Below are 18,930 nucleotides of genomic sequence, written 5' to 3' on the forward strand. Positions count from 1 at the left end.
AGAACTGTGTATGTGGGAGCCTGTCAACACTAAAAGGTTAAATCCTATAGCACTTGTTGGCTTTTAGTGGTTAAATTAAATTAAATAAAAGAACAATTAGGACTTAGATAAAATAAAAGTGATTAAATTAAATTAAATATGAAATATTAGTGAAACAAAAGACTTTAATTAAACTAAACTTAATTATATTAGATTCAATGCCCAAGAACCATTGGGACTTAGATAGCAAAATGCCCAACAGATTGGGACTTGATCACAAAATGCCACATACATTGTGGAACTTAGCTAACAAATAGCCCAATACATTGTGGGTCTTGAAACAAAAAAAAAACCTGAAACATTGTGGGACTTAGCCCAACAACAGCCCAATACATTGTGGGTCTTGAAACAAAAAAAAAATCCTGAAACATTGTGGGACTTAGCCCAACAACAGCCCAATACATTGTGGGACTTAGAAGACAAAAACACAGACACTAATTAAGACTTAGATAGATAAAAAGACTGATTGAGCATACTGCCAATATCCAATTATGATGGTGGTACCAGGAAACCTATATCTTCTCAATCTTGATATTCCTTTTCAAAAGTTTGAGTGGAAGATGAAGGTCTTCAACCTTGTCCTCAGTGGGTGAAACCCTCTTTCCTCTTGTATGCTCAACAATCTGGACAGATGAAACAGCAGGTGCTATAGGAGTTGAAATTTGATCAAGATCCACGACAGCATTCTCAGTGGGTGAAATCTTTGTTCCTTCTGCATGCTCAACAATCTGGAGAGATGAACCAACATGTGCTATAGGAGTTGAAATCTGATCAAGGTCCACAACAACATCTGAAAACTTAGGGAGTAAGTCCTGCAATTGCAAATCAAATCATTATTAACACTTGTGATGGTTATAATAGCCAAGTAGAGGTTCAATATGTTTTCATAGCCAAGTAGAAGTTCAATATGATTTAATTGAGTATGGTGTATAGTTGAGAGATACAAACCTGAGATACACTTAGTTTGATAGTTTCATTAACCTTTTCCTTCCCCTTTCTTGAAGTTGCAGTTGATATTTCAGGTTCCTTTAACATTATAAAAATTAGTTAAATTAGTTCAAAGATACAACCTGAAATATAGTTAAGTATATTCATAAATATCGATGTTAAACCTGTGACAGAATATTTGTTTCACAGACAGCTTTTCCCTTCAAACCATTTTCCAACAATCCACTCAAAGAGGTCATTTCCTATGTACACATGATGAATAAAATGATAAACTTAATAAATTTTTCAACTAACAATAATCATATTGGGGTAAATATATATAAAGAGTCAGAATAGGCCTCATACATTTGCATTTTTCTGAAAGACTGCCTCCTCTTTTTCCCACTTGTCCTTAAACTGATTGATAATGGCAGCATCATTGCATATCTTTTTAACTCTAAAAGACCTCTCAAACCTAGGGCTAAAAACAGCTTTGCACTCAACCTTGAACAAATGTGTTGAGTTAATCAAACCATTAATTTCATCCGGCACACCTCCAGCTCCAGCCATCTGTTAATAAGAATTAAATATTTAAGCTGTGTTATGGTACTATCTAAAGGGGCAATAATACATGAAATGATATTCTAAAATTATATTTGACTTTAACAAATATTTAAAGTCACAAACCCCTTCTAACACAGATGCACAGGTTTTGTTTAACAACAATGTTGCATCACGATCAAACAAAACAAAGATGGCACTGTCGGTGTCATCCATGACACGAACCTTAATGGAGTATCTACAATGCAAACACAATTAAGTTAAAAAGGATGATAAATGATAACTATATGTCTAACTTCAAACTGATGTAGTGTCTAGAAGTGTATACCTTGGAAACACATTAACCACATGTCTATTGCATTTTTCGCAAAAAAACATGTTAGAATCTGCAAAAACTGACTTGTTGCAAACACATGCGGTATAGTACCAATTTTCTGAGTTAACAATGTGCTTAATGGTGCCAAGTACAACAAAAACAGCATCCTAAAATAAAAATGCATAGTTAGCATGATAGTACTTATGTTATAAACATAGATAAAGCATTTTAAGTTAAATTTGAGGGAGTAACCTGAAAGCAGTCCTTAAGTCCTTGTATAGTAGACCTTTGAGTGCTATACATAAATTCATGCAATAGGTCTGTTGGTTGCTGCCCAGTAATTTGTGATAGTGTCATAGGAGAGTTTGACTCATCATTACCAAGCATTCTAACAATTATTAAAGTTCAAAAGTCATATTCATATCATGCATTTTATATTTTAAATTTTGAAACTTGGTGGTTGTTATATTCTATAAACCTGTTTTTCAACTCAGAGGCTTCAGCACATGCAGGATTATAAATGACCTTGGTACATTGAACACAGTTTTGAATGTGCACCTTATCTACAAAAATGCATATAAAAAAAAAAAATGAGAAAATCATTCAAAACTTAACTTATTAAAAAAATAACAATACATGAGGTTAGATTCAACCTTGGAAGCTCTTGACCTTTCCAAGTTGCACAAAAACTACGGTATTTTGTGTTTCCCCAGATGCCAAGAAAGAGTTTAAGTCATCCACATAACTTCCAAAAAGTGTGCATTGAATTTTATGGCTGGATTTTAAAAGAAAAAAAAAGTTAACATTGATTTTAAATGTTAGCAAAGTTTACAATAATTGTAGATGAGTGAAAATATGTAAGTGAATATAATGACTTGTACCCATCAGCCTCAAGTGCGATAACATTCAGTTTGGTGGTTTTTCCATTGCGCTCATATTGGCGTTCTGTACCCACACCAGTCAACATTCCAGCAACATCTATATATGAAATAAAATTCAAAGAATATAACCATCAATGTTATCATGAAAAAATGGCTTAAAAAAATAAAAGTAATGAAATTTATATGTTAAGTTATTTATTACTAACCCACTAAGTAATCTTGATCATATGTTCCATCACATATCTTAGGAATTGGAACAAAATCGAAGGGTGAACCACGAACAGCACCAACAGATAGTTCAAAAAGCTTAGTGGAAATTTGAAAGTTCAGCTTATATGGATGTCTAGTGGTTTTGTAATCGCCACCATTAGCAGCAACATCCATGTTTTCAAGAGCATAAACTTTTCCTTCAGTGACTTGGGATTGAAACTTATAAAGCAGTGTTTTCCTAATGGTAGCATGAATTCTACCTCCCTGAAAACATATTTTAAAAGTTAAAGTTTAATTTTTTAAAATATTTCAGAACACTAATATATTTTGCATCATGTCATAGTATCATAACTTCATATAAATGTAGTATCATTTTTTAAAGTAGTTTACAATTCTTTTACATCATGTTTTGTTAAGATTAAAACTTGTAATTTAAATTCAAAAATAATGAACTGAAGCTTGAGTTTAAGTAAAGAAAATAAGTAAAGGAAAAAAAAAATGATATATGTAATAAAAATGTTAACCTCAGAATCCATGAGCACCATTTCAACAGAAAATGGTAAATTGTTTCTGTTAAAGTCCCTAACAGCCCACAACCTCAGAACTTTTGCTCTTAAACACCAAGATGATTTAGAAGAGTTTATCTCAGAGATGTTTTGAAATTTATGTGCCATTGCAAAATTAAACTGAAAGTGAAAAGAGTTTTTGAAACAAATAAGATTTTCAAAAATATAAAAATAAGAGAGAGGTTTTCTGAAAAGTTTCTGAAGTTAGGGTGAAGATTTGAGTTCTACATCTATCAATTTATAGAACCCTAAAACTACAGAAAAGGGGAAAACGAAATTTGAATTGAAATTTGAATCCAAGACTTACATGGGCGGGAAGAAAAACGTGGTCTCTCCCAGCTGTGTTTTCATTGACATGAATGGAAGGTCTCAGAGGGTCAATCGAGTAGCAGCAGAGAAGGAATCCAGAAATTGAAATGAAAAGGGTAATTTAATGGGGTTATGTGAATTGATTATATTAATTGAAGAATTAAATCTCTTCAATCCATGTTTGTCAACAAAAAAGCATTTGACGTGAATGGAAGGTTACAGAGGTCAATGGATTTGAGAAAAAAAGGAATCCAGGAATTGAAATGAAAAGGGCAATTTAATGGGGTTATGTGAATTGATTATATTAATTGAAGAATTAAATCTCTTCAATCCATGTTTGTCAACTGAAAAGCAATTGATTCTCTGCATTTGGTGGTAAAGGAAAAGATTCGTGAAAGTATTTCACTATAATAGAAGCTAGGAAGGAGATGAAGTCTGCTTAGGTCAAATGTATCTAAGTTGAGTAATTTTCTTTTGGCAATTGGTGTGGTCGATGAATGCTAGCTGTACAAAAATAAGTTGGGCCAGCAATTCATATTGGGCTGAGCCATTTAATGTATGAGAGTCCAATTAGATTATTTTTTAAGAGTATGTTGTCTTTACAAAAAAAGGCTATAAGTAGTATGAAAAAAGAATCTCTTAGATTGCTGATTCTTTGTAGTTGATGTGATAGATTGACACTTGTCAAAAGATGCCTAAAACAGGGAACCAAAAAGTCTAATATTAAGATTTGAATTGTGGTCCCTTATCTTTGCTTAGTATCTTACGTGTTCATTTCTCTTGACATATTACATCTTATAAGCTGTTTAAAATATTTAACTGCAGAAATTAGAGATAATTGTGGGCTAAAGGTAGGTGAGTTTCCATAATATACATGTTTAACAACACTTATTTTGTTTACTTTTTTGCTTAAAGAAGGGCTTTATAGTTTATAGGCATAGGACTAGCATTAGTGTTATTGACAAATGAAGCTTGATGACAGATTTGTATGAAGTTGGTCATTTTGTTACGACATGAGTTTACACTGATTGGTGCAAATTAAATACCAAAATACCAAAGTGGTTACGTGATCCCCTTTGTAACATAAAGATGAAAAACTCTTGTATTGAAAAGGATGTAATGAGAAAAGTTGGATTAATAAACTAAAGGTAAAGAAGCTTTTCATAAATGTTGAGCATTTATACAGAAGTTAATCAAATTATAGAAAGCGTCCAAATGCAAAGTACAGTGCATTTTTTGAACTTAGGGCGAGTTGACAAAATCGTGATGGCACCGTGATTTTGTAGAAGCTCCAGACGTAGCTTCTACTAAAAATTTAGTGTTTCATCGTGATTATGTCAAATTCACTATAACTTCAAAGAAGTGTTATGCCTATTTCTGATCTCTCTTTTAAGCTGATACTTCCTAGTTTGCAGTGTAATCATAACCATGATAGTACTTAAGGCTTTCAAAAAATGAAGATTCCATTTTATGGTAAAGACATAGACTTGTAATTTTTAAGAATGTCTTCACGTAGATTATCAGCTTAAAGTTGTTCAGAGACAAGTTAATAGGGGTGTCCATTGTCAAGTTAGAGCATCAATATAAGAATCTAGCCGTGTAAATACTGCTCTATCCCCTCTTGTATTACTTCGTTGATTTTTAAAGAAATGCAATATTCATATTTTGCATAAAAAAGTGACTACTTCATTGGCAATCATAATCAAACTTATATAACCTAAAATTGTAAATATTTTATTATTATAGGCGATATTGGATTCAAGTCATTCTAAAAGTAAATGTGTGTTTGATTCTACGTTGATTATTCTAGACTGAGTCAAGGTCTAATTCGTTCAAGAACTTCAACCCAATTCACAATGGAGCCATATTCAACTAAGTATGTATACCTAACTTTGTTGAGCAATACACATGATCAAATCATGTGATCGAATCATGACCCTCTGAATAACAATTAGACCATGATCCATGATTCACACTATATTATACGCAACCGCCTAACCTTTTCGAACCCTAAGTCTCTCACACATCAACTATAAAAGGATCGTCACCTTGGGGAACATTTTCATTTTATCATTCGGTTAAGTTGCTAGGCCCTACTAAAACCCACGCTGACTTGATGTTTGAGTCCCTGTAGATATACCACCTGAGCCATCGTCGTTCTCTGACGGAAGTGACAAAAATTGATTTTGAAAAATTTAGGTCCCCTCCATATAAGTGACAAAAATTGATTTTGTAAAATTTATTACGGCTAAAACGTGAAGTGAATATAAAATGATTTTTTTCGAATACATTTACATACAATTAGGTTAAAAAACAAAATTGAGTTAACAAAAGAGTTATAAATTCTACTCTAACAAAAAAAAAGTTATGAATTCCACAGAAGTTAGATTAAAAAGTATGCAAAGTTTATCCCATAACATAAATTAATTCTAAAATTAAAATCAATTTTACTTAAAAATAGTCAAACGTACACATTCAAAAAAAGTTAGATTAAAAAGTATGCAAAGTTTATCCCATAAATTAATTCAACAACAACAACAACAACGCCTTATCCCACTAAGTGGGGTCGGCTACATGGATCAAATGCCGCCATAATGTTCTATCAAAGACCATATTTGGATCCAACTCATTGACCTCTAAATCTTTTCTAATGGTTTCTCTAATAGTTTTCTTAGGTCTTCCTCTACCTCTTTTAACCTGACTCTCCTCCATTTGATCTACTCTTCTTACCACGGCGTCTACGGGTCTTCTCTCTACATGTCCAAACCATCTAAGCCTATTTTCTACCAACTTTTCTACTATAGGTGCTACCCCCACTCTCTCTCTAATGATGTCATTCCTAATCCTATCATGTCTAGTCTTACCACTCATCCAACGCAACATCCTCATCTCCGCTACGCTTACTTTACTCTCGTGTTGGCTCTTAACCGCCCAACACTCCGTACCATACAACATTGCCGGTCTGACTGCTGTCCGATAGAACTTTCCTTTCAGCTTAAGTGGTACTTTCTTATCGCACAAAACACCTGAGGCTCTTCTCCATTTCAACCACCCAGCTTGAATACGATGATGTACATCAGCTTCTATTTCTCCGTCATTTTGTACTATGGACCCAAGATATCTAAACCGTGTAACTTGGGGTATGATATGATCTCCAACTTTCACCTCTAAGGTAGACCCACTTCTCCTTTTACTGAAGTTACATTCCATATATTCCGTCTTGTTTCTACTCAGGCGGAAACCGTACGCTTCTAAGGCTTGCCTCCAAGTCTCTAGCCTCCCGTTTAACTCCTCCCTCGACTCACCAAGCAAGACTACATCATCTGCAAAAAGCATACATCTCGGTGCTAACTCTTGGATGTGTTCCGTCAGTACATCCAAAACTAAAGTAAAAAGATAAGGACTTAGGGTTGACCCTTGGTGCAGTCCTATTGTTATGGGAAAATCTCCGGTATCCCCATCCTGCGTCCTCCCGGAGATTTTCCCATAACAATAGGACTGCACCAAGGGTCAACCCTAAGTCCTTATCTTTTTACTTTAGTTTTGGATGTACTGACGGAACACATCCAAGAGTTAGCACCGAGATGTATGCTTTTTGCAGATGATGTAGTCTTGCTTGGTGAGTCGAGGGAGGAGTTAAACGGGAGGCTAGAGACTTGGAGGCAAGCCTTAGAAGCGTACGGTTTCCGCCTGAGTAGAAAAATTAAAATCAATTTTAACTTGAAAACAGTCAAACACATTCAAAGAAATTAGATTAAAAAGTATGCAAAGTTTATCCCATAAATTAATATCTGAAAATAATAGAAAAAGCATGTCAATTTCCAAATCTTCCTGAGATAGAATATGTAAGCAACCATATCATGTTTTTTACAATAATATTTCAAACTTGAATCCCTCACTATCTTCTCCCTATAAAACCAATAAAAACACCAAGCCAAAGCTTACTAAGATATCTCCAACCAAACTATACAGCCATGCATTCACAAATGAAGAAAAAAACACAAACACACGACAACATTCCCAAAACACCTTACAACACCAGTGATGATATAACCGAACACTCTCCACATAATCAACTTTGTAACACCTCTTGTTGTTTCTTCTGCATTATTAAAGAACAAAATCCATCTCTCAGAAAAGCAAAAATATCAACATGCTTCAAAGAAATGCCTCAAAGAGACAATCAAGAACATGTCTTAGTCCTCAGTGGACTGTGGAACATAGCCATGACCCAACCCAACGATCCAGAGTTTCCATCGCTCGGCATATTCAGCTGCATGGCCAAACTAATCACCAAAGGTATAAAAAACAAAAACTGGCTTCTTCAAAATCAAAACATTTACATACCTTATTATGCTGCTCATGTCATTGGCTCTTACACCATGAACAAAGAAGAGTTTGCACAAATAGCTGTGAAATCGGGTGTTATTTTACCGTTGTTAGAGCTTCTGAAAGGTAAAATAAGTTGGGTTGAACAAAGAGTTGCTGTTAGAGCACTTGGTCATTTGGCTAGTTACAGTAGCACTTTTGAATCAGTAGCAGAGTATGAAACAGAGTTGGTGAAATTAACAATGAATTTAACTTCAACTTGCTTAGAAAAAATCTATGTTGAATTTGTATCGGTTAAGAGAAGAGTTGAGTATCACAGAAACTTGCTTACAAGAGGTTTAGGTGATTTAGAAATGGAAAATCGAAAAGCCGAGGAATGGGCTAGTCAACTTCAATGTTGGTCTATTTATCTTCTAAACTGTTTTGCTAGCAAAGATTATAATAAGTCTCTGAATCTCATATGCAAAAAAGTGTTTTTGAATGATTTGTGTGATATGTGGGGTGGATTGATGAATCACACTTCACCAGGTGGGTTTGGACTCATTAGAATCCTTTGCTATAATAACCTTGGAAGAAAAAAAATTGCTGAGTTACCAAAAGTTGTGAAAACACTTTGTAACCTCTCAAGATCTTGTGATGATTGGCAATATCTTGGTATAGATTGTCTTCTATTGCTTCTCAAGGATGAAAATACAAGGTACAAAGTTATTACTGATGATATTGATGTTGTTTCATGTCTTGTTGATTTGATTGAACTTAGAAAACTTGGTGATAAATCAAGGGTTGGTGATACCATCACAAAGGTGCTAGAGCTACTTCTTGAACATAATAATAATCATCATTATAAATTCTCTACGAATCTTATTTCCCTAGAAATTATGATGGTTAGGAGGAATAAGGAGAAACTTATGTCAGAGGTAAAATTGGAAGAAAAAAGGGTTACGGCGAAGTTTATTAAGCAACAAGCGAATCATATGTTTAGTTTGGGAAAGGTAGAAGAAGCTTTATGGAAATATAATGAAGCACTTGATATTTGTCCTTTGAGGTATAGAAAAGAAAGAATGGTGATTTATAGTAACAAAGCTGAGTGTAATTTGTTGCTTAAAAATCCTGATTCCGCTATAAGTGATTCCACACGTGCACTTTGTCTCTCTAATCCAGCAAATACACATGGGAAAAGCCTTTGGAGAAGGTCACAAGCTTATGATATGAAAGGAATGGCAAAAGAGAGTCTTATGGATTGTATAATGTTTATGAATGGTTTTGTTAAGTCAAATGAGAACAAGCATGTTAAGGTTTCATATCATGCTGCGAAGATGTTCTGCAAACAAATGGATGCCACGTGGCTATTTGGCAATGCTTGTTCAAAGTCAAAGGTAATAGACAATGTTAATATTCCACTTATGGAAAACACTTGCGAATTTGAAGGGGATTGTGAGAATGAGAATGAGGGTAACCATGAAGACCTACCTTGTGATCATAAGATGACGATGATGGAAAAGAAGAGTTTCTTGCCAGGTAATTATTTAAGTCCTTGCCCTACATGTTTTTTTTGCATTGCAGCTAGAGTCGTAGAATCTAATTGCAAGATTCAATTATGCACTTGCACTTACAAAGTTAAAACTTAAGCTAAGTTTGGCCTGTTTATTTTGTTAGATTTAAAGTCTACTTTAAATTTTTTTTGAAAGAAGTCTACTTTAAAATTAAATTTAAGATTTTATGCATTAAAATAAGAAGTTTAGAAATAAAGTTAGAGTTACTTAGTAATATAAGAAGTTTAGAAATAAAGTTAGAGTTATTTAGTAATTATTGTTTTTTGAGAGGATACTAATTATTGTTATCTTCTAGTTTTAAAGTTTTTTTTTTTTTGATAAAATGATAGAAATTGAGTTAAATAATAAAAACCAATACTCTAATCTACAATGTACTTTTAAAAAAAAAACTTTTTATCTATACCATTTAGATATAAAGAGAACATCATTTTTTTTAAGGGATCTTTTGGAAAAGTGGAGAACACTATTAATACTTTTTTTAAAAATAAAACAATATTGTATGGTTTAATTTTTTTTTATGTCAACTTATTTTTTTAATCTTCTTAGAAAAATATAACTGAAAAATTAGGTAAACCAGACTGAGCCTAACAATTCTCAAACAATAGAATCATTGAATCTAAGTGCAAGAATCAATTAGACCCATTGCACTCAGGTCTAACAACTTTAAGGCTTTGATTGCGAGTTTGGAGGGCAATGGAGGGGAAGGCTTGAGAAAAAAGGAATGAGCTGGTGGAAGAAATAGAGGAAAATGGAATGGGAGAGAAGAGTTTTGGGGGGTTAACTCTTCATAATACTAAACCCTCCTCATTTTGGGAACTAACAAAGTGTATTGGAGGAGGGTTTATATGAATTCTTCAACAAAACAAAAAATTAGTACAAGAATTCTTCAAATTTTATATATGCTTATATAGTAATCATGTGCATTACTTTATCATTCTCTAAAAATCTACTCTTTTAAAAAAATTGAAAGATTTCTCCATTTTCCCATCATATTTTCCACCCCTCAAAGCTTTCTCTTTCCCTCCCCTTCAAACTCGCAAACAAAGTCTAATACAGTTGCTATAGCTGGCTAAGGATCTTTTGTTGTTAAACAATGAACAATTACTGGGTATGTATTCTTTGTTGCGAGGAACATCCTGTCAATTATTATGGGTGCTTGTCTGTAATTTCTAAGAGCATTTCTTATGCTCTTATTATTATTATTTTGAACAACACACATGGTCCTGTTATTGATTAATATATTTGCCGTTATAAAAGAAAAATGAAATTATGAATAGCAGTGTAGCAAGCTCATTTTAAATTTGAATGGCTTTGGCGCTTTTTTCTTTGAACTTTAGAGTGTTTGTTGGCTAAGCAAGGGTGAATCACGTAGACTTTTACTGTGATCTTTTTCAGGCTTGTCTACCATTATGGAAGAACCTTTTCACGCTAAAGAAGCTAGTAGGAGAAAGATGGAAAGAGCAAGAAGGAGATTAAAGAAAGCTGATGTAGATCGATTCACTTGAGTGATCAAATTTAATTGGCTACTTGCTTACGGAATAAGGGAATCTTGGGTGCCAACTCGTATATTTTGGACACTTGCTATAGGTTAGAACTTAATTTGAAACATTTATTATGTTTGTATCCATACTTAATGTTGAGGTACACATACAAATAAAAAAATAAGGTTAAAATTGAAATGATTTAGTCATTTCTTTTGATCATTTTTCTTATAATTTTTTTATTTGTGTATGTGTGTTTAAACATTTTCAATTTGAAATTGTGTCTTAAGTAAGTATTTTTCCACAAATAATTTATTTTTGCATGTTGAAAATGGCAAATGGTGTGTTGCATATAAATAGAATAGCTAATTATGATTGTACGAATTAAAAAAAAATAGCTAACTTTGAAAATAATTAAGAAAGCTAAGGCGTGACTGATCTTGATATACATAAACCAGCACAGCCAGCACTCAAGGGAAATGGAGAGGACCACATTTCCAATTTCATTATAATAATAAAATAATATAAAAAAAATTTGACACAATAAAATAATATAAATTGTTGCTTATTCATTCAAAAAATGAATTGTTGCATATTGCTCAGATTAAAGATAGGCAACAATGGTACCACACAAACTAAATCAATCATTCACACACACACACACACTCCGGAAGTTCCTAATTATGTGAACTGCAAATACATAAGAGGGTTTTGAACTTTTGAAGACAGCACGATCCCAATGGATTTTATGAGTCTCCAATGACTATTTTGGGGTTAGAGCGATACAAAATGGGTGCCAAAATGTATCATGCATGTATAAACTGTTGTGTTAGATAATCCAAAGGGTGTGCATGGGATGATTAACCAAGCATTATCAAACAAAATCTTTTTTAAAATCAATGTTGATATTTGTCAAAATAAAATAAAATCTGTGTTTATAAACTGAACCAGATTGGTTTTTAAAAATATGATTCTGACATGCTCATTAAAGAGAAAATTTTATAAAAATAATTAACTTTGTAGAGATTATAACTAGTGTTTTTAGAGGCGGAGCCAAGAATTTAAAGTTAGGGAGGCCGAGTACAAGGAACATTTTTTTTAGCAAAACATTAGTTACCTCTTGGCAGATCTCTTAATCACCATGACCGCTTTATCTTGAGAATCGAAGGGTTACTATAAAAAGAGAACGACAATTGACTAAATAGAATAACTTTTGTGCAAGTGTGAAAGACATGAGATTTTTTTGTCACAGGAAAATAAAATCCATTAAGGGCTAAATTATATTTCAATCCTTTATTTTTATTTTAGGTTTTAATTTTCTAATTTTTTTCTTTAAAATAGTCTTTTATTTTACAAAGTCATATAATTGTGTTTCATTCAATTTAAAATATGTTGTGGAAAGGACCATATGATACAATTTAAAATAATAACATATTTTTTTTTAACAAACCAAAATGGAATATAATAGATCAAAAAGAGTGGTTCATCTCGCACAAGGCGTGCAAAAAAGAACCACTCAAAGTATGTACAATGTCAAATCACTTGTGCCTTGAAATGCATACAAGAAAAACCGAAGAAAAGAACAAAAATTACACCCATTTTAAAATAATATAACATATAAAACTAATGATATTAGTTGTCAATTAATCTAATAATTTGGTGAACATTTTAATTAGATTAATTGGAGGACCATAACCTAATATATATTTCATAAAACCTAACATAGTTTAATTGTGGTATATAAAAAAAAAATTAAAAATATAGGGGGGCCATGGCCTCTATGGCCCCCCCTCTCCCTCCGCCACCGAGTGTCATTATGACATTGTTTAAGGATTAAAAGAAATTAACTTTTATGTAAAAAAAATGTAACTTTTTTGTAAATTTAAAATTTTACAAATGTTCTTGGCTCTTTATTTTATTACTTAATAAGTATTTAATCTTTACAACTCAACATCTAAAAAAAAAAATTAATTGGGTGCAATATTAGTTTTTTATGTTAATTTTTCCGTTGTTAAGGAAAAAGCTCTAATAATATGAAATTTGACTTGAAGTAAATAAAGTATGATCAAAAGTTATTCGACCAAAAAATCAAACTAACGTTCTCCACTTCTTCTAAATAATTTCCTTTTTTATGGAGTTTATCAACTACACCATCCGTTTTAAAATACATGTCGCAATTTTATAAAATGCATTATTTACATAGTTTACTTTGACCATATTTTTTAACTAATATATAAATACAAATATTAGCATGTTAGTGTTGGAACAAAATGTGTTTAACAATGAACCTCAAAGAGTTTTGATGATAACAAGGTATTAAAAATTGTAAATTAGACTAGCTAATATTTGTTCAAGTGTACAGGACCACAGTTAAAAAGTTACATCATTAATTGGTTCTGAATGAGCAAATAAAGAGCAAATGAAAATGAAGCTTAGACGATTCTGAAGGCAATACGCTCCTGAAAGTGGAAAGCGGTCCTGAAGTCAAGCTGCTCCTGAAGATAGTAAACGCGCTCCTGAAGAAATAGTGCTCCTGAAGACAAGAGGTCCAGAAGCTGCATCATCAGAAGCTGCACCATCAGAAGCTGCAGAAGCTGCTTCATCAGAAGCAACATCATCAGAAGCTGCCTCATCAGAAGTCATTTCACCAAAAGCTGTAGATCAACTGGATTTGCAGAAGATTCAAAGATTGAAGAATCTACACTGCAAAAAGCTGTCTATTGGACTCGAAAACACAGCAGAAAATTAGTGGAACTTTGCAACGGTCATTTCAAAGGTGTTTGAAGGCATGTGCTTGCAATTTGGACGAAAGCGTTGACATTGTACTATTGTACGAACTGTACAACCACCTTCTCCACTACTCTGTTTTGTGTCCACGGTACAAGACAAGAAAACAGTTTCAGAATACGGCCTCGCCTGCATAGATGTTCCTTTGGATAAGGAATGGATTTCAAATTTGTTCTTCATAGGACAACAACCAAATCAGGCAAAATATCATTGGTGAAAGATCAAGCTTCAACAACGACTCTTTGGTGTGCTGGCAATTTCACAACGTCTCTTTCACACCTCTATATAAAGGAGTGAAGACTTAGAGTTTTGGTAATGCAAGAACGCTGAACGAAAAGACTCACAACATTTTTACAAGTGCCAAACCTCTGTTGAAATTGTTCTGCATTCACTTAGAATTTCTGTGTCTCAAAGTCATATCTTAGAAATTCTTAAGTCCATTGAGTCTGTATCTGATTTATATTGTGAGCACCTCTGATTGTATATCAAGTGTTCAACCTTAAACAATTTTCTGTGTAATTTTGTTTAGTTAGGAAGTCTCTTGCAGTTGTGCTTGAGCAGGAAGTCTCTTGATTGTGTTCTTGAGCAAAGGAAGTCTCTAGCTTGTGTGCTTGAGCAAAGGAAGTCTCTTGCTTGTGTGCTTGAGCAATTGTAATCAGATATTACTCTTAGTGAAATCTCCTTGGAAGTGCAAGGGGGACTGGACTACTTCCGGATTGTGGAAGGAACCAGTATAATTGCTTTGTGTCGTTCTTCTTCTCTCTCTCTGTTTTATTCCGCTGCATTTAGATTCTGATCATCACTTCAGAAGCTGTCTCACTTAGCTTCTGATCAGTGTGTTCAGTTTTTAGGAGAAACGAAGAATTTTTCAAAACACAATTCAACCCCCCTTCTTGTGTTTTTCTCACCTTCAATTGGTATCTAGAGCCTTGGTCTGTTGTGTAACACTTAACAGTGCGACAGTCAAAGATCTGAGAAAAACATGTCTACTCCTCCTCCTGCTGGTTCTAGTGATACTATCTATAAAAATGTCTCACATGATTATAGTGATAGTAAGAAATCCAGTGTTGGGAAGATTCCAAAATTCAATGGAGTTGCTGAAGAATTCTCTTGGTGGAAGACCAACTTTTACAGTTACATCATGAGCCTAGATGAAGAATTATGGGATATTCTGGAAGATGGTGTTGGTGATTTAGTCCTTGATGAAGAAGGAGCTGCTGTGGATAGAAAGAAACATACTCCAGAACTGAGGAAACTCTACAAGAAGCATCATATTATCAGAGGAGCCCTTGTCACTGCCATACCCAAAGCAGAATACATGAAGATGAGTGACAAATCCACTGCGAAAGCTATGTTTGCTTCTCTCTGTTTAAATTATGAAGGGAGCAAGAAGGTCAAAGAAGCAAAGGCTCTCCTGCTTGTACATCAGTATGAGTTATTCAAGATGAAGGATGATGAAACTATTGAGGAGATGTACTCAAGGTTTCAAACCTTAGTTTCTGGGCTACAGATTCTAAAGAAGAGCTATGTTGCTTCTGATCATGTAAGCAAGATACTCAGAAGCTTACCTGCCAGATGGAGACCAAAGGTGACTGCCATTGAGGAAGCTAAAGATTTAAACACTTTAAGTGTCGAAGATCTTGTTAGTTCTCTCAAAGTTCATGAGTTAAGTCTTAATGAACATGAGTCTACTAAGAAGAGTAAATCAATAGCTCTTTCATCCAAAGGCAAGTCATCAAAAGCTCTCAAAGTGGTTGAATCTGAAGAGGAAGAACAGTCAAGTTCAGATTCTGAACCAGATGCTGCTGAAATGGCCATGCTCTCAAACAGACTTCAATATCTGGCCAAGAAGAACAGAAAGTTTCTCGCCAGAAGGGGTAACTCCAGAAGCTCAAGGAAAGAAGATCAGAAGGGATGCTTCAACTGTAAGAAGTCGGGACACTTCATTGCTGAATGCCCTGATCTTCAAAGAGAAAAGTCAAAGGACAAGTCAAAGAGGTCTACATTCAAACCAAGCAAATTCAAGAAGCAGATTAAGCAGAGTTTAATGGCAACCTGGGATGATTTGGGTAGTGAATCTGGATCTGATAAAGAGGAAGTTGATGAAGATGCAAAGGTAGCTGTTGGGTTGGTAGCAACAGCAACTTCAGAAGCTGGATCAGATTCAGACTCAGAAGATGAAAACGAGGTATATTCCAAAATTCCCAGAGATGAACTTGTTGAGTCACTTAAAGAACTTCTTACACATTTTGAAGTAAGAACCAATGAGTTGAAGGATTTAAAAGAAAAATATACTGATTTGGTACAACAGCAAAAATCAACTCTATTGGATCTGAAAGCTTCTGAACAAGGACTTAGGGGCTTTGACTTCATGTGTAAAACATATGAAGATCAGCTCAGGTTCTTATGTCAGAAGCTACAAGAAAAGTGTAATGAAAAACCTTTAAGTAACCATGAAATTGCTCTTGAAGATTTTATTATATCTGGCATTGACAGAAGCAGAGTAGCTTCTATGATTTATAGCATTTACAAGAACAATGGCAGAGGAATTGGTTTTCCAGAAGTGAAACTTGAGAAAACCAATCTAAAATCTTGTTGTGAATGCATCAAGGAAGGTCTGAAAACCTTCTTTGTACCAGAAGGGGCTGAGTTGGAAATTGTTGTTCAATCAGAACCTGAAGCTTCTAGTTCTAAGGCTAAGATTACTTCAAAGCCAAAGAACTCTAAGTCAAAGGCTATGATCAAATCTGATTCCAAGACTTCAAAGGTTAGGATCCTAAAAAGATCAGAACCTATTCCTCAGAGTCTGGTGAAACCAAAATCTGGGGTTCTGAAGTCTAAGGTTCAGAAGAAGACAGTTACTGCTTCTGAAGTACCAAAACCTAAGGTGATGGTTAATCAGAAGCAACCCAACTCACAGCACAAGGTACAAGAAGTGAAGAGTAAAGCCTTAAGTACTAACCTTCCAGGACCCATAGGACAATGGGTACCTAAATCTAAAAATGTCAATGATGCAGGTATGTCTAAGAGCAGTGCCAAAGCAAAGATCATGGTACCTAGACAGCGGTTGCTCAAGACACATGACAGGAGACAAGTCCATGTTCCTCAGCCTAACAATGAAAGAGGGAGGAAATGTGAAGTTTGGAGGAAACCAGACAGGCAAGATCATAGGTACAGGAACTATTGGTAATTCCTCTACCTCAATTAATAATGTATGGTTGGTAGATGGTCTTGAACATAACCTTTTGAGCATTAGTCAATTTTGTGATAATGGTTATGATGTGCTTTTTGAAAAACCCAACTGTACAGTAATCAACAAGGAAGACAAATCCATTGTGTTCAAGGGAAAGAGAGTTGACAATGTCTATAAAATCAATTTTTCTGAACTGGCTGATTAGAAAGTGATTTGCTTACTATCAGTGAATGATAAGAAATGGATGTGGCAAAGAAGGTTGGGACATGCTAACTGGAGGTTAATCTCTAAGCTTAGTAAGTTACAACTTGTGAAAGGGCTACCAGACATTGACTATCATTCAGATGCACTCTGTGGTGCATGTCAGAGAGGGAAAATTGTGAAATCATCTTTTAAAACCAAAGACATTGTTTCAACCTCAAGACCTTTAGAATTACTCCATATTGATTTATTTGGACCAGTGAGTACTGCATCCTTATATGGAAGTAAATATGGATTAGTCATTGTTGATGATTACAGCATATGGACTTGGGTGAAATTCCTGAAAAGTAAGGATTATGCATATGAGGTATTCAGTAACTTCTGCACACAAATTCAAACTGAAAAAGAGTCAAAAATTTTGAAAATCAGAAGTGATCATGGTGGAGAATTTGAAAATGAGCCATTTGAAGCTTTTTGTGAAAAACATGGAATCATCCATGAATTCTCTTCTCCTAGAACTCCACAACAAAATGGGGTTGTAGAGAGAAAGAATAGAACGCTACAAGAAATGGCCAGAACCATGATCCATGAAAACAACTTGGCTAAACATTTTTGGGCAGAAGCAGTGAATACAACATGTTATGTTCAAAACAGGATCTATATTAGACCTATTTTGGAGAAAACTGCATATGAACTCTTTAAAGGAAGAAAACCAAATATCTCTTACTTTCATCAATTTGGATGTACATGTTACATTCTGAACAACAAGCTCTACCTAAAGAAATTTGATGCCAAGGCCCAAAGAGGAATCTTTTTAGGTTACTCTGAAAGGTCAAAGGCATACAGAGTGTATAATTCAGAGACACTCTGTGTTGAAGAATCTATGCACGTCAGATTTGATGACAAAGAGCTTGAAGATAAAACTTCAAAGCAAGATGAAAGTTTTGCAGAGATACAGGTTCCTGAAGTTACTCCAGAACCTGATCAGATAGCTGAATCTGAAGATAGTCCAGAAGCTGAACCCACATCAGAAGCGCAAGATGAAACTGCTTCTGATGAAGCACAAGATGGCACACATCAAGCAGATCCTCCTAGAAACATATTCAAACATAAGTCTTCACATCCTGAGGAGTTAATCATTGGAAATAAAGATAGTCCAAGAAGAACAAGATCACATTTCAGACAAGTAGAGTCAATGATTGGACTAATCTCAATGATTGAACCTACAACAGTTGATGAAGCACTCTCAGATGATGGATGGATCCTAGCTATGCAAGAAGAGTTGAATCAATTTCAAAGAAATGATGTGTGGGATCTGGTACCCAAACCTCAGCACAAGAACATTATTGGAACAAAATGGGTATTCAGAAACAAGCTGAATGAGCAAGGTGAAGTAACAAGAAACAAAGTCAGGCTTGTTGCACAAGGGTATAGTCAACAAGAAGGCATTGATTACACTGAAACATTTGCTCCAGTTGCAAGATTGGAAGCAATCAGGTTACTTCTTTCCTATGCAGTTAATCATGGCATAATATTATATCAAATGGATGTCAAGAGTGCATTTCTAAATGGTGTCA

At 34.3% G+C, this 18,930-nt stretch overlaps 2 protein-coding genes and 1 long non-coding RNA gene across 4 annotated transcripts; 1 reads left to right on the top strand and 2 right to left on the bottom strand.

Moving 5' to 3' along the window:
- Window positions 1-150: 150 nt before the first annotated feature.
- On the bottom strand, window positions 151-4,539 carry LOC146942146 (replication protein A 70 kDa DNA-binding subunit A-like). Of its 2 annotated transcripts, XM_085756098.1 has the most exons (13): window positions 3,808-4,399; window positions 3,459-3,620; window positions 2,931-3,198; window positions 2,725-2,821; window positions 2,497-2,618; window positions 2,322-2,406; window positions 2,096-2,231; window positions 1,856-2,010; window positions 1,654-1,765; window positions 1,333-1,536; window positions 1,152-1,229; window positions 988-1,065; window positions 151-851 (listed from the first exon to the last, which is right to left on the bottom strand). In XM_085756098.1, the coding sequence occupies exons 2-13, from the start codon at window positions 3,606-3,608 to the stop codon at window positions 552-554; spliced, it is 1,785 nt and encodes a 594-aa protein (XP_085612224.1). In that variant the 5' UTR covers window positions 3,609-3,620; window positions 3,808-4,399; the 3' UTR covers window positions 151-551. The 2 variants fall into 2 exon arrangements, with proteins under 2 accessions (XP_085612224.1, XP_085612225.1); XM_085756099.1 differs by lacking the exon at window positions 3,459-3,620 and having other exon boundaries at window positions 3,808-4,539.
- A 3,068-nt stretch (window positions 4,540-7,607) lies between these two features.
- LOC146942147 (uncharacterized) lies at window positions 7,608-8,289 on the bottom strand. The gene is made up of 2 exons (XR_015032598.1): window positions 8,157-8,289; window positions 7,608-8,082 (listed from the first exon to the last, which is right to left on the bottom strand). It is a non-coding gene; the product is annotated as an uncharacterized LOC146942147 (long non-coding RNA).
- LOC146942148 (uncharacterized) lies at window positions 7,756-11,511 on the top strand. Its single transcript, XM_085756101.1, has 2 exons — window positions 7,756-9,656; window positions 11,087-11,511. Exons 1-2 carry the CDS (start codon window positions 7,784-7,786, stop codon window positions 11,194-11,196), a joined length of 1,983 nt encoding a protein of 660 aa, XP_085612227.1. The 5' UTR covers window positions 7,756-7,783; the 3' UTR covers window positions 11,197-11,511.
- Window positions 11,512-18,930: the final 7,419 nt, after the last annotated feature.

Source organism: Medicago sativa, chromosome 3 (genome assembly GCF_051527215.1).
Source record: "Medicago sativa cultivar Bolivia chromosome 3, Bolivia_mono, whole genome shotgun sequence".
Taxonomy (NCBI): domain Eukaryota; kingdom Viridiplantae; phylum Streptophyta; class Magnoliopsida; order Fabales; family Fabaceae; genus Medicago; species Medicago sativa.